Source organism: Fusarium odoratissimum (genome assembly GCF_000260195.1).
Source record: "Fusarium odoratissimum NRRL 54006 unplaced genomic scaffold supercont1.14, whole genome shotgun sequence".
Lineage (NCBI taxonomy): Eukaryota > Fungi > Ascomycota > Sordariomycetes > Hypocreales > Nectriaceae > Fusarium > Fusarium odoratissimum.
In genome coordinates, this window is record NW_022158700.1 from 527,616 (window position 1) to 544,151 (window position 16,536).

General features: G+C 49.2%; 6 protein-coding genes across 7 annotated transcripts; 1 reads left to right on the forward strand and 5 right to left on the reverse strand.

The window, feature by feature from the left end:
• Positions 1-181: 181 nt before the first annotated feature.
• Positions 182-1,786, reverse strand: FOIG_09008 (uncharacterized protein; the record flags this gene model as incomplete). Of its 2 annotated transcripts, XM_031209184.1 has the most annotated exons (9): positions 1,492-1,654; positions 1,407-1,445; positions 1,267-1,360; positions 1,196-1,221; positions 1,121-1,139; positions 922-1,073; positions 838-875; positions 388-788; positions 182-342 (listed from the first exon to the last, which is right to left on the reverse strand). In XM_031209184.1, exons 1-9 carry the CDS (start codon positions 1,624-1,626, stop codon positions 182-184), a joined length of 1,065 nt encoding a protein of 354 aa, XP_031061221.1. In that variant the 5' UTR covers positions 1,627-1,654. The 2 variants fall into 2 exon arrangements, with proteins under 2 accessions (XP_031061221.1, XP_031061222.1); XM_031209185.1 differs by having other exon boundaries at positions 1,267-1,445; positions 1,492-1,786.
• Positions 1,787-2,169: 383 nt separating this feature from the next.
• Positions 2,170-4,314, forward strand: FOIG_09009 (uncharacterized protein). The gene is made up of 5 exons (XM_031209186.1): positions 2,170-2,569; positions 2,619-3,162; positions 3,215-3,340; positions 3,384-3,867; positions 3,914-4,314. The coding sequence occupies exons 1-5, from the start codon at positions 2,323-2,325 to the stop codon at positions 4,025-4,027; spliced, it is 1,515 nt and encodes a 504-aa protein (XP_031061223.1). The 5' UTR covers positions 2,170-2,322; the 3' UTR covers positions 4,028-4,314.
• Positions 4,315-4,449: 135 nt separating this feature from the next.
• On the reverse strand, positions 4,450-5,532 carry FOIG_09010 (uncharacterized protein; the record flags this gene model as incomplete). Its single annotated transcript, XM_031209187.1, has 1 exon — positions 4,450-5,532. One exon carries the CDS (start codon positions 5,530-5,532, stop codon positions 4,450-4,452), a length of 1,083 nt encoding a protein of 360 aa, XP_031061224.1.
• A 901-nt stretch (positions 5,533-6,433) lies between these two features.
• Positions 6,434-8,051, reverse strand: FOIG_09011 (uncharacterized protein; the record flags this gene model as incomplete). Its single annotated transcript, XM_031209188.1, has 3 exons — positions 6,434-7,384; positions 7,478-8,002; positions 8,046-8,051. 3 exons carry the CDS (start codon positions 8,049-8,051, stop codon positions 6,434-6,436), a joined length of 1,482 nt encoding a protein of 493 aa, XP_031061225.1.
• A 471-nt stretch (positions 8,052-8,522) lies between these two features.
• FOIG_09012 (uncharacterized protein) lies at positions 8,523-10,263 on the reverse strand (the record flags this gene model as incomplete). The annotated part of the gene is made up of 2 exons (XM_031209189.1): positions 8,523-9,326; positions 9,457-10,263. 2 exons carry the CDS (start codon positions 10,261-10,263, stop codon positions 8,523-8,525), a joined length of 1,611 nt encoding a protein of 536 aa, XP_031061226.1.
• A 438-nt stretch (positions 10,264-10,701) lies between these two features.
• FOIG_09013 (phosphate-repressible phosphate permease) lies at positions 10,702-13,167 on the reverse strand. Its single transcript, XM_031209190.1, has 4 exons — positions 12,785-13,167; positions 11,414-12,737; positions 11,211-11,365; positions 10,702-11,152 (listed from the first exon to the last, which is right to left on the reverse strand). The coding sequence occupies exons 1-4, from the start codon at positions 12,855-12,857 to the stop codon at positions 10,950-10,952; spliced, it is 1,755 nt and encodes a 584-aa protein (XP_031061227.1). The 5' UTR covers positions 12,858-13,167; the 3' UTR covers positions 10,702-10,949.
• Positions 13,168-16,536: the final 3,369 nt, after the last annotated feature.

The following is a 16,536-nucleotide window of genomic DNA, read 5'->3' on the forward strand; positions in this document are numbered from 1 at the left end:
TAAAAAGTGTGATTTTATGTCGAGTGATGCAGCAAAAAGACTCATTTTCAAACATTAAACTCGCCACAAACCCGCGACTCAGTACTAACCGTGTCCAAACTGCATCAAGCTTCGGGCTTTTGGCCATAAACAACATGTCTCAAAATGGTCAGTACTTCCTCTTCACAAGCTCAAGGGTCACTTACATAGGCCACCAAGCATGGATGCGCCTATCCTTCATATCCGTCCTAACCTTTGCCAAAAACACCTCGACCTCTTCAGGACTCCACCCCAGCCCTCTCGTGAAGAGCACCATAGAAAGACCCGACAGCTCACCAGCGATGTTATGATTACACCAAAACCCTTAAGTCGTCAGCAAAACTCTTCCCCCAGCAGTAAATAACATACCAAGTTCCTTGTAATAGGGATCAGCAGGCCATCTATTAGTCGGCCACTTATAAACCACCTCCGTAACATTCACAAACCCCGCATCAATCATCTGCTGCTTATAAAATTTCGCACTCTCCGCCGTGCGACCGAATTTATTCGTCGCTTCGATCATGAGACTGGACCACTGATCAATGTAAGAATCCTTTTTGAGAGTGCCGTCGTCGCATTGTGCGGGGAATGTTATGTCTTGGCATTCAACCCATCCGCCGGGACTCAGAGCGTTGAAGGATTGGGTGAAGAATTTGGGAAAGTCACCGATTGAACCGGTCATCATGCGGGCGAAGATAAAGTCGAAGTTGTAGGAGAATGTCCACTCGTCTTCGAGGTCGTCGACTTGGAACTGGAGATTTGTGGGGAGGCTGTATTTGTCAGTGAGAACAAGCTGAATTATCAAGTTGGAAGGCGTACAAGTTGGGTTGAATGGGACTGAGATCAATGCCGATGACCTGGAGATGTTAGTATTGATGTGATGAGTGACATGGGGTCTTGTACCTGTGTTTTGGGGTGAGCGTCGGCAAAGTCAATCGCCCAGACGCCAGTACCTGTTCCGGCATCAAGAGCGCGGCTCAAAGGCTTGTCATCTCCAATCGGACTAAGATAAAGCTTTCCGCCAAGGGTGAGCGTGAACAAATGATGTTGCAGATCTACCCCAATCAGTGCATGCTCATGATGCCCGTATAAGCTCACTCACCTAAACGTTCTTGCTCAGACTGATGAGCGCGATGTTAGTAGGCAAGGTAATTCAAAAGACACGTGCGCTTCATACCGAATCATTGGGGAGTACATAATTGACTGTAAAGGTTAGCGACATGCTTGAAATGAGTGAGATCAACATACTGGACTCTCTGAAAGCATGGTATGTTCTTCCGTTCTCGGTGCGATAGGCCATGATGCTTGAATTGATTGACGCTGTACTGCTTGCAGCATCATCCTGCGCACGTCAGCTCAAATCACAAACGATCCTAAGTATTCCCTACCCCGATCGCTGAATCGTCATCAGGAAAATCCTGCTCACTCTAAACCACGTTAATTCAATTCCCATCGACAATCTCAATGCCGAACCTCAGCTTGCAGCGCGCTCTCATCGGTCGTAGGCGCCTGTCTATCCCCTTCAGTCACGGTAGCAGTCGCAGCGGTCTTGAGATCCGCAACATCATCGCCCCCCTGCTTCTTCTCAGGCTCTGTATCAGCTGTCATGGTCACCCGTCAAGGACGTTGCGTTGCGTGTCGGCAAAGAAGACACGTTCAAGGTGAACAAAAAAGGTCAAGATTTTCCCCCTCATCTGGATAAACAAGATAACGTGCCGAGCCGCGCCTCGTTACTGGAATAAAACGTCGCGGGCGCAGAGAAAAGTAAGCACAGCTGATGTGGCTTGTGGCTGGCATGTTAAACCCGTCACTTTCTCGACTGACTTCGGAATATTTCTCTTTTCAGGGCAATGGTTGACCTTGATTCTCGGATCATCGAACCTAAAACGACACCCTCTCTCCGATCCCAGCGATCGTATCTCCCGGGCTCCGCGGTCGATGGCGTTGAAACTGGGATGAAAGAGCATGGTTTTTAGTGGTGCTCTCCCGGTCTAGACGGTCTAGCGCTGAGTTTAGTCCGCCAAAGATTATGTGGAGGGGCTGGAACACAGGAGAGCTTCGTTTGCATTCGCTGTCTTGCCGAGGCGATGAATGCAATGTGATGCATGATCATATGCTAGTGAAAGGAAGGGAACATTAATGATCCTCTCGGGCCTGAGAGAATTGTTTCTTTTTGTACAGCCAAGTCCCCACAGGCTCGGCCCGCTGGTCCCTGATCGCAAACTGCACCCGCGAACCAACAGCTTCAACGCTCGGCGATATAAGCACCGGTAATTGTTGAAGACTGTTCTTGGCAGCACCGTCATGGCTGCAGCTTCTCTTCTGCACCGTTTGCGCGATGTGTTTGGTGATGTTCGTCCATCAATCGCAATCGCGGGGCTGCTTGTAGTCTTCGTGACACTCTGGTCTGCCCTCTCAACATGGCGACAGTACAACCGCCTCCGCGAATTTAAAGGCCCTCGCCTAGCAGCCCTCTCAAAATGGTGGTTAATCAAGAAAGTCGGCGGTGGAAGAGCATACCTCGACTTTTGGGAGGTCACTAAACAATATGGTATATTCCCCCAGCAATCGCACCACCATCGCAAGCTAACACCGCAAAGGCTCAATTGCCCGAGTCGGACCCAACGATCTTCTCACCGACGACCCAGAACTAATGCGCCACATCCTCAACGTACGAACCGAGTATCGGCGATCAGATTGGTACGACGGCATGCGCTTCGATCCAGGAAACAACAACATTCTCTCGTGGCGCGACGAAGACGAGCATTTTAAGCTGCGCTCTAAAATGTCCGCTGGCTACGGCGGTCGCGAAGTGGAGAACCTCGAACCAAAGATCGATAAGAACATACTCTCCTTCATGCATCTCCTGGGACAATACGCAGATGAGAAAAAACCCGTTGATCTTGGGCGGCGCGCTCAGTTTTTTACACTAGATGTCATTTCGGACCTGGCGTTTGGTGAACCGTTTGGGTTTCTGGAGACGGATTCGGACGTGTACAAGTATATCCAGATCACGGAGGAGACGCTGCCAGCTGTAATGGTCACAACGGTAATTCCGTGGCTGGTTAAAGTACTGAGTTCGCCGCTATTCAAAAGTCTTCTGCCGTCGGAGAAGGATAGGCTTGGGTTTGGAAAGTTGATGGGGTGAGTATGATGGTGTTTAATTGACTTGGGTGAAAGTGCTGACGGATTGAAGAATTGCGAAACAGGTCACGGCTGAGCGATTTGGGCCGGATAAGAAGGTTCAGAAAGATATGCTTGGGTCTTTTGTCGCTCATGGTCTTACGCAGAAAGAAGCAGAGTCTGAGATCTTGTTGCAGATGTAAGTGCATCTTCTCAATTGGTGTCATCGCTAATAATTGCAGTGTCGCGGGCTCAGATACAACAGCTACAGCCATTCGCTCGACCATGCTTCACATCATAACCAACCCCCTCGTATACTCCAAACTCCGCGCTGAAATCGCCGACACAAAATTCCCAGAACCTATTATTCCCGACTCAATCGGTCGAGATCTTCCATACCTCCAAGCCGTCATAAAAGAAGGTCTTCGCATCTTCCCCCCCGTCGCAGGTCTTATGTCCAAACAAGTCCCTCCGCAAGGCGACACCTGGAAAGGAAAATTCATCCCTGGGGGTACTAAAATCGGATACTGCGCCTGGGGAATTTTCCGCCGTGAGGATATCTGGGGTTCAGATGCAGGAGAGTTTCGACCGGAGAGATGGTTGGAGAGTAAGGGTGAGAAGTTGAGGGAGATGGAGAATGCGCTGGAGTTGATCTTTAGTTATGGACGTTGGCAGTGTTTGGGTAGACCCGTTGCTTTGATGGAGTTGAACAAGGTCTATGTTGAGGTAAGTTTGATGATGATGGGAGAGGGACGAAGCTAATTGTGTGCAGTTGCTGAGACGGTTTGACTTTGCGATTTGTGATCCTACGAAGCCTTGGGCTGTGTTTAATTGTGGTATTTTCTCGCAGTCTGAGCTCATGGTTCGCGTTCATCGCAGAGAGTGAATCTAACTACGGTCATGGAGGTATGTACAAGGAAACCATTGAGCTTTTTGTAGCATGGCACAGTTAAGCTGGCAAGGGATATTTTTTGGGAAACATTCAGATGGCTGGGTAATAGTAAAGCTGGAGAACAAACTGTCAAAGAGCTCCAAGAGTAATACAAAGAGCGGCAAAGCATTGGTTGAGTTGAGTGTTCTTAAGGAACTGTCAGGTTTAGGGATATTACATCAAGTAAATAAGAAATATTAACATATTTTCACAGAATATGAGAAGAGTACAATATATCCCAAAAAACCAAATTTACATTCTTCTTCTTATACTAAGAAACAAGTAACTATTACTCCGTACTCCAACCGGGTTTCAAAGTACCCATTCATAATAACATCCAGAGACAAAAATAAGAAATCAAGCCCAAACGGGATCATTTACTCGGCAGCAATAGCACCGTCAATGCACTTGGTACCCTCAGCAACCTTGGAGACAAAAGCCCAGCCCCCATTGCAGATACCCCAAGTAGTCTCGGAGAAACAGTGCATCATGCCAGACTTGACATCAGAAGGACAAGCCTGGAACTCACCAGACCAAGCGGGAACGTCGGCCTCAGGCTTGGCTGAGTCAACGGGGGCGGGAGCGTCAGTGGGCTGAGGGGGGGGCTGAACGACTGAGGGTTTGGCGGGAGCAGAGGGCTGTTCAGGAGCGGGTGCAGGAGAACCAGACTCAGCAGGCTTCTCCGGCTCAGGCGCAGCAGCATCATCCTTAAAGTTCGGCTCAACACCCTTCGCACAAGTACCCTCACTCCCAGGCGTACCCTGCTCATAAATCTTACCGAAATTACCAGGCTCAGGGAAGTTGATGACACTTCCACTGGCACCGGTAGTACACTCCCCAGGGATGTTGGCACGGAAAATAGCAGGCAGCGTATCAACGTAGCTACTATCATCCTTTCCACCTACGACTTCAATAGGAGAGCAGACCATGTACATCTCGCGATTACCGATCTTGTTGAACCAAGTCCAAGCAAACGTCGCCGGTCCATTCTGCATATCCTTAGGAATAGGAATGTTGAACTGCTTAGTACACTCCTTATCCGTATCATTCCCACACTCATTGCCGTTCTCACGACCATGTGGATCTGTACCAGTAGATGCAATGTTACCCTCAGCCTCAGCGGGACAACCGCCGATGATGCTGTAGATGGTGTGCCACTTCTTAGGATCCTTGGGGGGTTCCTTTCCGTAGGCGACGCTGAACTGGCAGGATCCGCCGCCGTGGACGGCGCTGCCCCAGAACTTGACGAGCTGGGTTTTGCCGGCTGTTACCTTTGTGACTTGCTCCGGGTGCTGGGTGCGGCCTTGGCAGGGAAAGGGGAGGTCTTCGCTGAGAGGCCAGGTTTGGTAGAGGGGTTCTGTGTCGAGGTTGAAGGGGTGGGGTTCGACCATGATGACGTGGGAGAAGACGTGGGTTGCGGCGAGCGCTAGGATGCTGAGGGTTGAAATAAGAGATGCCATTTTGGTGGTTGGAAAGATGATACTTCTCTGGCAGAATGTTGTGCTGTGTGTATTGATTGTTGATCGTTGTGAAAGTTGGTTGTTGTTATGTTGCAAGACTACAAGACTGCAAGTGTGTTATGATGAGAAGAAGTGAGATGATAGTTGTTAGTCATCTTGGCTCATTATATACTGTAATCTGGATATTCACAAATGTTTGTGTTCTTGGCAACAAAGAAGGATAGTAGGATGTCGCCGAACACGATGCTTATTGCCTGTAGAACGGTGAATGTACCGCTGTCAACACCCAGAAACGAGAACAAAGAGCCATTGAATACCCTTTAACGTTCACTGTTCCCTAAAACTTCTTTCACTTCACCTGTTCATGGCTTCAATGTTCCAAAGTTCTTATCGCTCATAGTCACACAACTCGGTGAATATTTTGCGAAAGTTTGACCGCTTGTCTATCCTGCAAGTCTGTAGACACTGTCCATCAAGTGAAGACGGTTTTGAGAGACGCCTTAGGGAGCAAGAAAACATCTGGCCCGAAGCCAAAGTGCCAGAATTAACTGATTTTCGTCAAGATTGACCAAACTTGCTCAAGTCTTTTCGTCTCTTAGGATCGAGGTCCCCATCTTTTCTTGTCTCCCCTCAGGAGACTGTGACTGTGGAAACACGCATGTCGAAAAGTGCCGATCCATTAATTCCACTGGAATATTTATACAAATTCTTTATAAAGAATACCTTTTAATCGCCCTCGCCATCCCGGGAGAGGCAAAAATTTGGGACCTTTATCCTAGGAGACGAAAAAGACTGAGGTAACTTGGTGCAAGCTTAGAAGGCTTTATTATGAGTTTATTTTGGCATCATACATCGAAATGTGGAGCCCTCTTGCTCGCCGTCGCCGTTATCATGTCCGCCATCAATCGCTTTCGCCGTCTTCGTTGTCTGCATCCTCATCGCCTCCAGCCTCACCCTCACTATCTCCATCGCTCCCGGTCTCATCATCCCAGACCTCATCGTTACTCGGCAAGTCCCACGACCGCTCAAGGTACTCCCTCCGTTTCGAAAAGCATCCAAATTCCCGACTGCAAATCAGGGAATCAGTGTCGTCGAGCTCGAGGGTACGGTTCTTCCCGCAACCTCGACAGGGCCGATGGACATAAACATTGACCAGTTCCCCATCGTGAATCTTCAGAGTTCCTTCATCTTGCAACTTTTGGATTTCTCGCATAACGTCCTCCCAAGTCTCGGCGAAAAGATGCGGATCAATACAGCAGTACTGGACACTAAGAGTTTCGAGGGTCGCGGCGTGGCGCTGAACAAATTCGACGAGCCCCAGGGGGGCTATCTCTCCGCAGCTGAACTCGACGCGTCGAAGTCGGTCATACTTGATGTCGGCCGGCATCGCAAGAAAGAACGACATACCGTGTAGCTCGAGAAGAAGATCCTCTAATTGCGGTATGGAGGCAAGAAGGGCAGCGATGTTTCGATTCTGAATTGCGAACCCGCCTACATATCCAACAAAACTTGGATCCCAATAGTTGCTCAGCACAAGATGGAACTTGGCCAAGTTGCAGGTGGAGAAGGGAGACACAAGTTGTCGCAGGAATGGCGACTTGTTACTGTTGAAAAGTTGGACTGAAAGACCAGGCTGGTGTGGGGCCTGGTATACCTCAAGAGAGGAATCGACCCTGAATTCAGTGAGTTGTATGCGAGGATTCCCGAGGACCACGAGAGCGATGAATATACCACGAGCCTGTTGCCCGACGGTGTGGCAGAATGCTTCCGATTCCGATTCCAGCCAATTGTAGTCAGTCCAGTCAAATGACGAGGCAGTGTGGACTTCCTGATAGCTCATGCGATTTCCTCTCTAAAGCTTTGTTAGTGTCTGAGAGCTTATACGACTACAGAGAACTTCTTGTTTGATATGACACAAGGGAAATGACATCAGCCTTTGACTTACCACCGGGAACTGGCCGTCTGGGTCGCGTGTCATGTTAACCTCGCCATTGGCAGGTGGTAGTCCATATTCGTTGATCTGTCTGTCCAATTCATCATAGAACCAATCTGGATACATGGCTCCCGCGAGCTCGTCCCATCCTACTACCCAGTCACATCTAGGCGGGAAAGGAGGTCGTTCGAGCTTGGAAACTCCAAGACGCCTCCACATCTTGACAACTGGGCTGCTCGATTCTTCACTCTGCGCGCCCGAGTCGAAGCAATCATCGGCTGTGCGGTTACTGATAACGAGGCTTCGCAGTGACTTGAAAAGAGGTAAGGCCTTTCTGAGGGCGTTGATATCGGCATGGCTTCGGCGGTTCTCGTGGTGACCTTGGAGGACAGCGTTGTACAGTGTCCAGAACTCTTTGTGTGGCTTATCGGACCAAATTGTTCCACTTCCCTCTTCTTCGAAAGTTTCTCCCAATAATACGCCTTCTTGCGCTTGGGCCAAAGGTGGGGGTACGAGGCCACAGTCCTGTAGACCTCCCTATCGGCAAGACGAGGCGATAAGGTCTGAGGATGTGACAGACAGCCATTCTTGCGGATGGTTGGGATGTGAAAGATGAAAGATGCAGATGTGGAAGCGAAGGCACTGCTAATACCAATGCATCGCTTGCCCTAGGCAGCCACAACAATCCTGTTGGCCTTGTGCAACCTCAAGATGTGGACCGCCTCCTCCAAGCTTATGGAAAATCACGTGAAGTGAGTGATCTAAACCTCTGACCATCTTGTCAAATTATAGGATTTGGTTACATAAACTTAGGCAAGGCTTGTGACAGAAATATAGACTTTCCACAGTCTCGACGAATCTTACTTCACTCTATGATGATGTTACAGAATCTCAGCTAAGAATTAGGGTGTGATCTAAACTTGATACACTGTTGAACTATCTTAGTCCAATTTAGGATTATGCTGCAGCTCACGCAGCTAAGAGTTTGGGTATCTTGAACCCCAAGCCAGGCACCAACCTGGTTATCTCCTTGTCAATCAGAGATCGTGTTGGCCGCTCAGCATCCCTCGCTTGCTTCCTCCTCCAAAGCGTTCAGCTGTAGATCCCACTGCCCGTCTCCATCGTACTTCCAAGTCGAACCAAGTTCCTTCAAGGACCCATTTCTTCCACAACCGTTTATAGGTGTACCCTCAAACACATTGTCGATGGCCCCTTCCTCAAGCTGCATGATGCCCTCGTCCTGGAAATACGCCAGATCTTCGATCGCGTTTGACCAGAGGTCTTCGTAGCCGTCATCAGGATAGAGACTGCAATGTTCGATGATGAGTGACTTCAAGGTGCTACCCTGACGCTCTAGGAAGTCGAGAAACTTGTCTGGGTGCAAGTGCCCGCAACTGAAGTGAACACGGCGCAGTCGCGGGAAAGTCATGTTGGTAGGAAGTGCGGAAAAGACGGGCATTCCGTGAGGCTCAAGGTACAACTCCTCCAACTGAGGCATGGATGAAAGTGTGCGGGAAACGCGGCCCTCTTTCATGATCCACTCGCCGAACCTGTGGACTGTGAAATTGCTGAGAACGAGGTTGAACTTGGTGATGTTCTCCGCCAACGCGAAACCCCCGGCAAGTCGCTCAGCGAATGGGGACTGATTGTCGAACAAGGTGATGGCCAGGCCGGGCTGATAATGTTTCGACAGGATGTCGTGAGATGCGTCGACACGAAACTCGGTGAGCTGAGACTGCAGCTTGGGATCTTCAAGGACCAAAAGCGCAAGATGAAAGACTCGTGCCTCTCGTATCAAGGCGAAGAGCTCGGAGCTGGGAGCGTTGTATTGATATTCGGTCTTCTCGAATTTGTCCGTTCGCTATTCGCCAAATTCGGCGTTTCCCTGCGATGCATCAGTAAAACCTTTTGAAAACCAAGAGACGAGAAGAGAGGAGGCCTCGCAAGCTTGGGCACGCATTGCCAAAACTGTAAGGTGGAGTTGAACTTACGACAATACTCCCATCCGTGAAAAGCTCATCATGCTCAAGTGTGAACGCATAGAGATTCGACATGATGTCGCCAAGAAACTCTACGAACCAGTCCAAGGTGTTCACTCGTGACCTGTCATTCATGCCTAATCCGCTGGCCTGCCAATCGCATCTCGGAGCAAGAGGAACAGATTCGTGTTCTTCCCCTTGAAACCGCCTCCACTTCTGCACCACAGGGCTTGACGAAACGCAGCTCTGGGCGCCCTCGGAGAAGCTGTCGTTGGCATTTCGGTTGGAAACAACAAGGCGTTCGAGCTTCTTGAAATGGGGAAGTGCTGCCTTGAGTGCTTCGAAATCAGCATGAGTCAGGCGGTTCTCGTGATGCCACTGGGCGATGCTTCTTAAGAGTTCCCAGCCCTCTTTGGTGGGGTTCACTTTTGAAGGTCTGCCTCTCATCATCCAAGGATCGAGGGTCTCGCCTGGATGAAGCTCAAGATGAGCACGTCGGTCGTCGGAGTCTTCGGGAAAGGTGACCACTTTCTGATAGGTGCGCCAGTCGGGTATAGTCTCTGGGAGAGGGACAGTGGTGTCGTCGATGACTAGTTCGCGAACACCACCGATGAGAAGAGGGTTCTCTGAAACCATCCGAAAGACATTGAGATCAAGCTGGTGACAGGAAAGATACAAAACAGGGAAAAGATATGGCGACGCGATTCGGCTCAGTCGCTTGCAGCTTACGCGGATGGCCTTTACGGCGCTTCCCGGTAGGCGCTCTATAATGTGGTCGATAACCTCGTCCGGGCAGTCGAGTAAGCTGACCGGCGCCATCTTGCCTTGATGACTGGGCGGGTTGTGAGTGTTGAATGCGCCTGCGGTTGATGTGGTGAAGTTGAAGAAGAAATTTCGGTGCAGAGGAGGAAAAAAAGAGAAATGGAGATCGTGAAGAGTTTACGCGTGATTCACAGCGTCGCGTCTGGTTGTGTAACCGGAAATTGTGGACCTTAAGGTATCTCCTGATGCCTATGTTAGGGACATCATAAAAAATAAATAAATTTATTAATATCTATATGAACTTCTATAAACTTGGAAAATAAAACTCTCTAAATTAATAAAGACTATAAAAAAATTCAAAATTTATATATATTATACAAAATTATAAATTCTCGACTAGATGCTATACTGGCGCTGACACTGCCTCACAGTGACATTTTCCAACTAACTTATCCAGCTTCAGGATGGAGTACACGTCAAAATAACCTGCCATTGGCCTTTGACTGAGAAATCTGAGTTCGATCCCGGATGGCACGTTCATGTCACAATTTTGCATCTTTGCTTGAATGAGAGAACTTTACATTAAGAGATATATAAAATTGAACCATTATACCCTGCTGCACGCGCAACACAGTAAATATATCCAGGCCCAGGTTCCGTAGCCATTCTAGTATTGTAACAGACCCGAAAGGGTGCTTTGAGTGAGTGTATGTAGATGTTAATGAGATACAAAGAGTGAGACTCTAACCAGAGTAACCCCAGCGAGGAGCGTTGATGATAATACCACAAATGACGCCGGAGATGACACCAGCGACGGGGAGAGTGATGATCCAGCCCATGTAGATCCAGGCAACCATACGCCAGTTGATAGAGCGCCAAGTACCGGAGCAGAGACCAACACCAACGGTGGCACCAGTGATGCACTGAGTGGTAGAGACGGGGAGCTCTGAAGGATGCGTTAGTCACAGTGAAAGAGGAGGTCGAGTTCGGAGGGAAAGACTTACTAAGACGAGTAGCAAGGATGATGGTGATAGCGGCACCCAACTCCATGGAGAAACCTCGAGAGGGAGAGTGAAGAGTGAGACGGTTACCAAGGTTGCGCATGATGTTGTATCCGTAAGTCCAAATACCAAGAGCAATACCGGCACCACCAAAGCAGCTACTCAAGTTAGTCGTTGATCATAGAAGTATCAAGTAGAAAACCTACAGAATCCAGACAGGGACAGAAGACTTGCTACCCTCAAGACCACCAGTTCTCCAGATCTGGTAGATAGTGGCATAAGGACCAATAGCGTTGGCGACATCGTTGGCACCGTGAGTGAAAGAAGCGGTACAAGCAGTCATGACTTGCATAAAGGTGTAGAGGTACTCAGCACGGTTGTCGTAGTGAGCGACGTGAGCGTGAATCTCGTCCAAGTCACCGGTTAGCATGCTCTTCTTCTTCTGCATGGCGATGATATCCTGGTCAACGCCAGAGAGGAAAGCCTTCTTGAGGTACCAGAAGAGAACAGCACCGCTGAACCACTTTCCATCAGGCTTGGGACCGACGAGGCTGCGAGGGGCCTTGGGCTCAACACGCTCCTCAATGTCAGGAGTACCCTCAGATGAAGTCTTCTTGTTCTCGGTGGTAGCCTCCTTGCCCTCGTTGCTGGTCTGGTCTTGAGCACGCTCAAACTCATCACTGCCATTGCGACCGGCACGGCGGAGACCATCGAGCTCTTCGCGGGTAAGGTGACCCTCGTAGAAATCCTTGATACCACCAGCAGCGCCCTCAGGCTGAGCGGGAGGAGGAGGGCGACGGAGGAGAAGAGGACCCTGGAAGATGTTCCACCAGCGAAGCTCCCAGTCGTCACAGATGACGAGGCGGTAGAGCCAGGGGACGAGGAAGATGGTGATGAGGAGAGCCCAAGCGGCACCGACACCGATGATCATACCAGCAGTCTCGGCGTCGTTGAAGGTGACCTTGATGCTACCACCCTTCCAGACGATAAGCATGGTAAGGAGAGAAGCAGTAATGCCGAAGTAAACGGGAGTGAGGAAAAGTCCCTTCCAGACAGGCTTGCTTCGCAGCATAACACCATACTTGGTAATAAGGAAGATGACAGCAGCAAAAGCACCAGAGAGACCAGGAGCAATAATCCAAGCGAGAAAGACCGAAACGACACCAGAGCTAATACCCTTATCGAACTCAGCCCAGTGAATACCATCAGCACCGACAAGCGCAATACCCATGCCGATAACACCACCCATGATGGAGTGAGTCGTCGAGACGGGGAGACCGATGCGGGTACAGAAGGTGAGATACAGCGAGGAGGAGACGATGGCGCACATCATGCCGAGCATGAGAAGAGCAGGGTCGGACTCGAACTGGTCAATGTCGACGACCTTGGTGCGGATGGTGTCGGCAACACGGGCGCCGACACCGACGGAGCCAGCGAATTCGAGGATGGAGCCGAGGGTCATGGCCTGGATGTAGCTGATGGATCGGGATGAGACCGATGTAGCCCACGAGTTGGCGACATCGTTGGCACCTAAGCTGTCAGTACCTTATCACAGGTTGAATGCGTGAGTGACGTACCGATGTTCCAGACATCAAGGAACGAAAAGATGGTGCCTATGGCAAAGATGTAATCATACTGATGAAGCACCATGATCAGAGCAGACCGAGAACTCGGATTTCTCTCACTCTTGGAAAGTTTCTAGAAGAGAGTGAATTGAACTGAACAGTCGATGTCGAACATTGCAGAAACAGCCCGCACTCCGACTCCTTATATCGCCATGTCCCTCGCCATGGTGTGTGGAGCGGGTAAGGCTTGGCGAACAAGCTTAATCTTATGCTTCTTCGGATGGTGCATGTGTCTTTAGTGGCAAGGTCCCTCGGTGAGTCCTTTGGTAGATTTATCGTCTTGGCGGGTGTGCTTGGCACGCGAGCAGGGGGAGCATCTCGTGCGTGGGTTCTTGATGTTCGTTGGGTAGGCTGGAAGAAAGTGTAGAAGAGATGTGGGGGTTTGAGAGAGTAGGGCCTTGGTATCGTGGCGATGATGCCGAGATTTTTGAGAGTCAGATATCTGATGATATGGCTACGCACATGAGGATATTGAAGTTGTGAATTGGAGGCTAACTGCACGAGAGTGACAGTGACAGGCGAGGGGAGTTGATGCTCATGCGCTAGGACCAGAAGAGTCGCTTGCTGGGCTTGCGACATGGCCTCAAAGCTCCAAACAAGGGTGAATAGCATGACCGGACGTATTGAAATGATCAGACTTCGCCGACAATAGCGTCAAACCGGCCGCCAAAGAAGAATGCACCACCGTAACTGTAAATACCGGAAATAGCGTCTTGTCCTCGAGCCGTCAAAGTCGATGACAGAAATACTTGTACAGACAAAGCCTCATCATTGCCCAATTATTTTCTGCATCTAAAAGGACACTCTTCTCCGTGGAATTCGTTATGGCCGCTCATCAACCCACGTGCATCAACGATTGTCGTTGAGAGCTTAAAAAGAGGCTCTTTTGAGCAGGGGGCGGGAGCCAATAAGATGGGTCATAGCTCCACGTGGAGAAGGTCGTTCGCCCAGAGATAACCTCCCCAGATGCCAAGACCGATCAATTACAGGGGTGAATTGTTATCACTGTTTTGCTTGAGACAAGTTTGTGAAGATCAAAAGGTTAACGCGAATAAAGTTATTAAAGTTGTTCTTTTCTTCTTCTTGTTATATCCGTATAACGGCGCCGAATACTATGCAGGACTAAAGACGCTTGTGTAGATGTCTCGTCAGTTACTGTGATGGTGATTAATCGCCATTTCGAAATCGCAAAGTCGCATTGATCTTTGACTGTGAGACTAACGAAAGCCAATATCCCACATCGTTCCATCCATTTCAACCCGTCTTTCGCCAAGCTCTCGCCAAGGACCGCGCCACTACTCCTTCTCCTCCCGCTGCAACATGAGCTTCTCATACAAGCACGTTTCCTCCCCGCCAAGTCTGCCGCTGACGGTTCTAGAGACACCGAAGCTTTTTACATCCTGTTCCTCGGTGCATGTGGTTCTTGGCTTTAACAGCGGGAAAGCATCCGGGATTCCCTTTGCCTGCTGGTTGGTGGTTTGAGCTAATGGTTGGCAGTAAAGATCCAGCACTGGAGATTCCCTCTTGGCTGTTAACCTGCTTCTGTAATGGTGGTTCAGCTTCCTCGGTGATCGCCTTTTGTGGCCTGTCTGTTCTAGAAGTATCCCCGTCTTGGCTGGTAATATTGAGCTCATTGGGGCGAGCTGAGATTTTGGAAAACTCTGCTAGTGTTGGGTTTTGAGAGGACGGCGAACTTTCTTGGTGGAATTCAGAGGCTTGGCTGTCTAAGCAATCTGCATATTCCAACCAGTTTGCCTGAGTAGTTGTTGAGGCGAGATCTACCTTGGAGGGGACTGATCAAGGTTGCTCAAGTATCATTCTCTCTTCACATTCTTGCTTTTGCTTAGATCTTACTACTCGTTTATCGCCGGGAATCGCCTTCGAGATCTTTGATTAGGTTGAGAGTATGTCAAACAGGACAATTTTGCATTCTGAGCGTGCCAGAAAAGAACCTGTGGCGGTTACGGTTGACAGGAATTTGTTTCAATGTCTTTGCCTGGCAATAGTCTGACCATTACCGACATGATGATGACCAAGCGATTTCACTAGGGCACTCCTTACTGACTATTGCCTTACCCCCAAAAACAGAAGTGATGTAGCATTTTTCTCGCTTGACTGCTTGGCTCAGCATGCTCACAGAGCATGTACAAGTATTCTGTCCTACATTAGCGACTCCCAACGATCAAGAACTGCTAGTGGCAGCTTATGAGAAATATTCAGATTGCTTGAAACTAGCCTTTTTAAATACATTGAAGTTCCTTTGTCATTTCTTCTTATTTCCAGTCTAGCCACTTGATAGCAGGCTTTCGTTCTCAGTCCCTCACTTGTTTTCAAACCGCCACTCGAGATTCATATTCTCGTTCATTTTCAACAATGTATCCCGAACCATTTTCCACGTTGTTGCCACCTGCTCTACCCAAGGATCATCGCCTTCTTCGGGAGGTCTTACCTCAATCCAACCGTACTGTGACTGCTCAGCAGCTATCGGTTCACCTGGCCGATTTATCCACAGTCGAGCAATGAATTCAGGATGGCTACGCCAGGACGATATTCTGTGATAGTCCTTCATACAAGGTTGAACCTCTGCCCACGATAAAGGCCTAAAGTCAATCTTCTTCGTCTCAGTCCAGTATCTGAAACCAGGCCACTTCCCTCCCTGGGACATGTTGCCTCGACTGTATCCATGGAAGCCAATCCTGGGTACATCTTGCCGAGATGCGCCTCTGATAAGATCTCTAGGATCACTTAGATTGTCGACCATTGTTGTGAACATCCAGGGAATACCAGTATCAGACGGAAGCCGCAGAGAAGCAACATTGTTGAAACTACCATGTTCTTGCCAGGGATCGCGTCTTGCGATCCCCCAAAGGTTATTTGGAGGCCGCCGGCTAATGGTATTGGGCCCATATTGCTGAAAGCCCTCAATATGCCAGCCCCTCTCACAGGCGTCTATGACCAAGGTGAACGCCTTGAGCATTGGGGTGCGAGAACATATAGGTGACGAGTATTCAAATGGCATCTGGGCGTACGTCTGTTCCCCATTCTCCGGTAGAACTTTACCTGTTTGAAGTCCTGTAGTGATGTCAATACCCCTAGTCAGTTTTGATCCAAACGCAGGGGACAAACCTGGAGCTCCTCTTGAGAGGGGAGGCCCTAAGAGCCGGCAAACGATGCGCCGGATAGGAAGATCTGCTTGCTAAGAGGATTCTAGCCCTTGCTCTTGGGGTAGTTCAGATACCCCAAACATAGGAAAACTTGGCTCATTTACCACGAATGCGTCGTGTAGAGGGTCAAGTCGAAATACTTCTTGTCCACGTGAACATGCCACGAGGTAACGAATTCGATTGCATATTACCTTGATTTCCGGACATGAATCACGAATTCGGCTCAGTTCCTTATCATCTTCAAGTGTAAAGCGATCGGCCATGCTCGTTCCAATGGGTGTTATGACCGAGGGAATAGCAAGTCTAATGATCTTTATCTTGAGCTCGACAGGCAATCGTTCGAAGGGGAAAGGATCCATTGCTTGGGTTATAGGATATATTTGCCAACAGTTCCACCACAAGATAAAGCGTAGAGAGAAAGAAAAGAGATACAGGTTGAGAAGAGAGGCTAAAGAAGAGGGAGATACCTTTCCTTCCTTTATACCTAATTTTAAAGTTTATGTCTGAAAGAGTATTGAAAAGTTTGGTGTTACTGTCAAT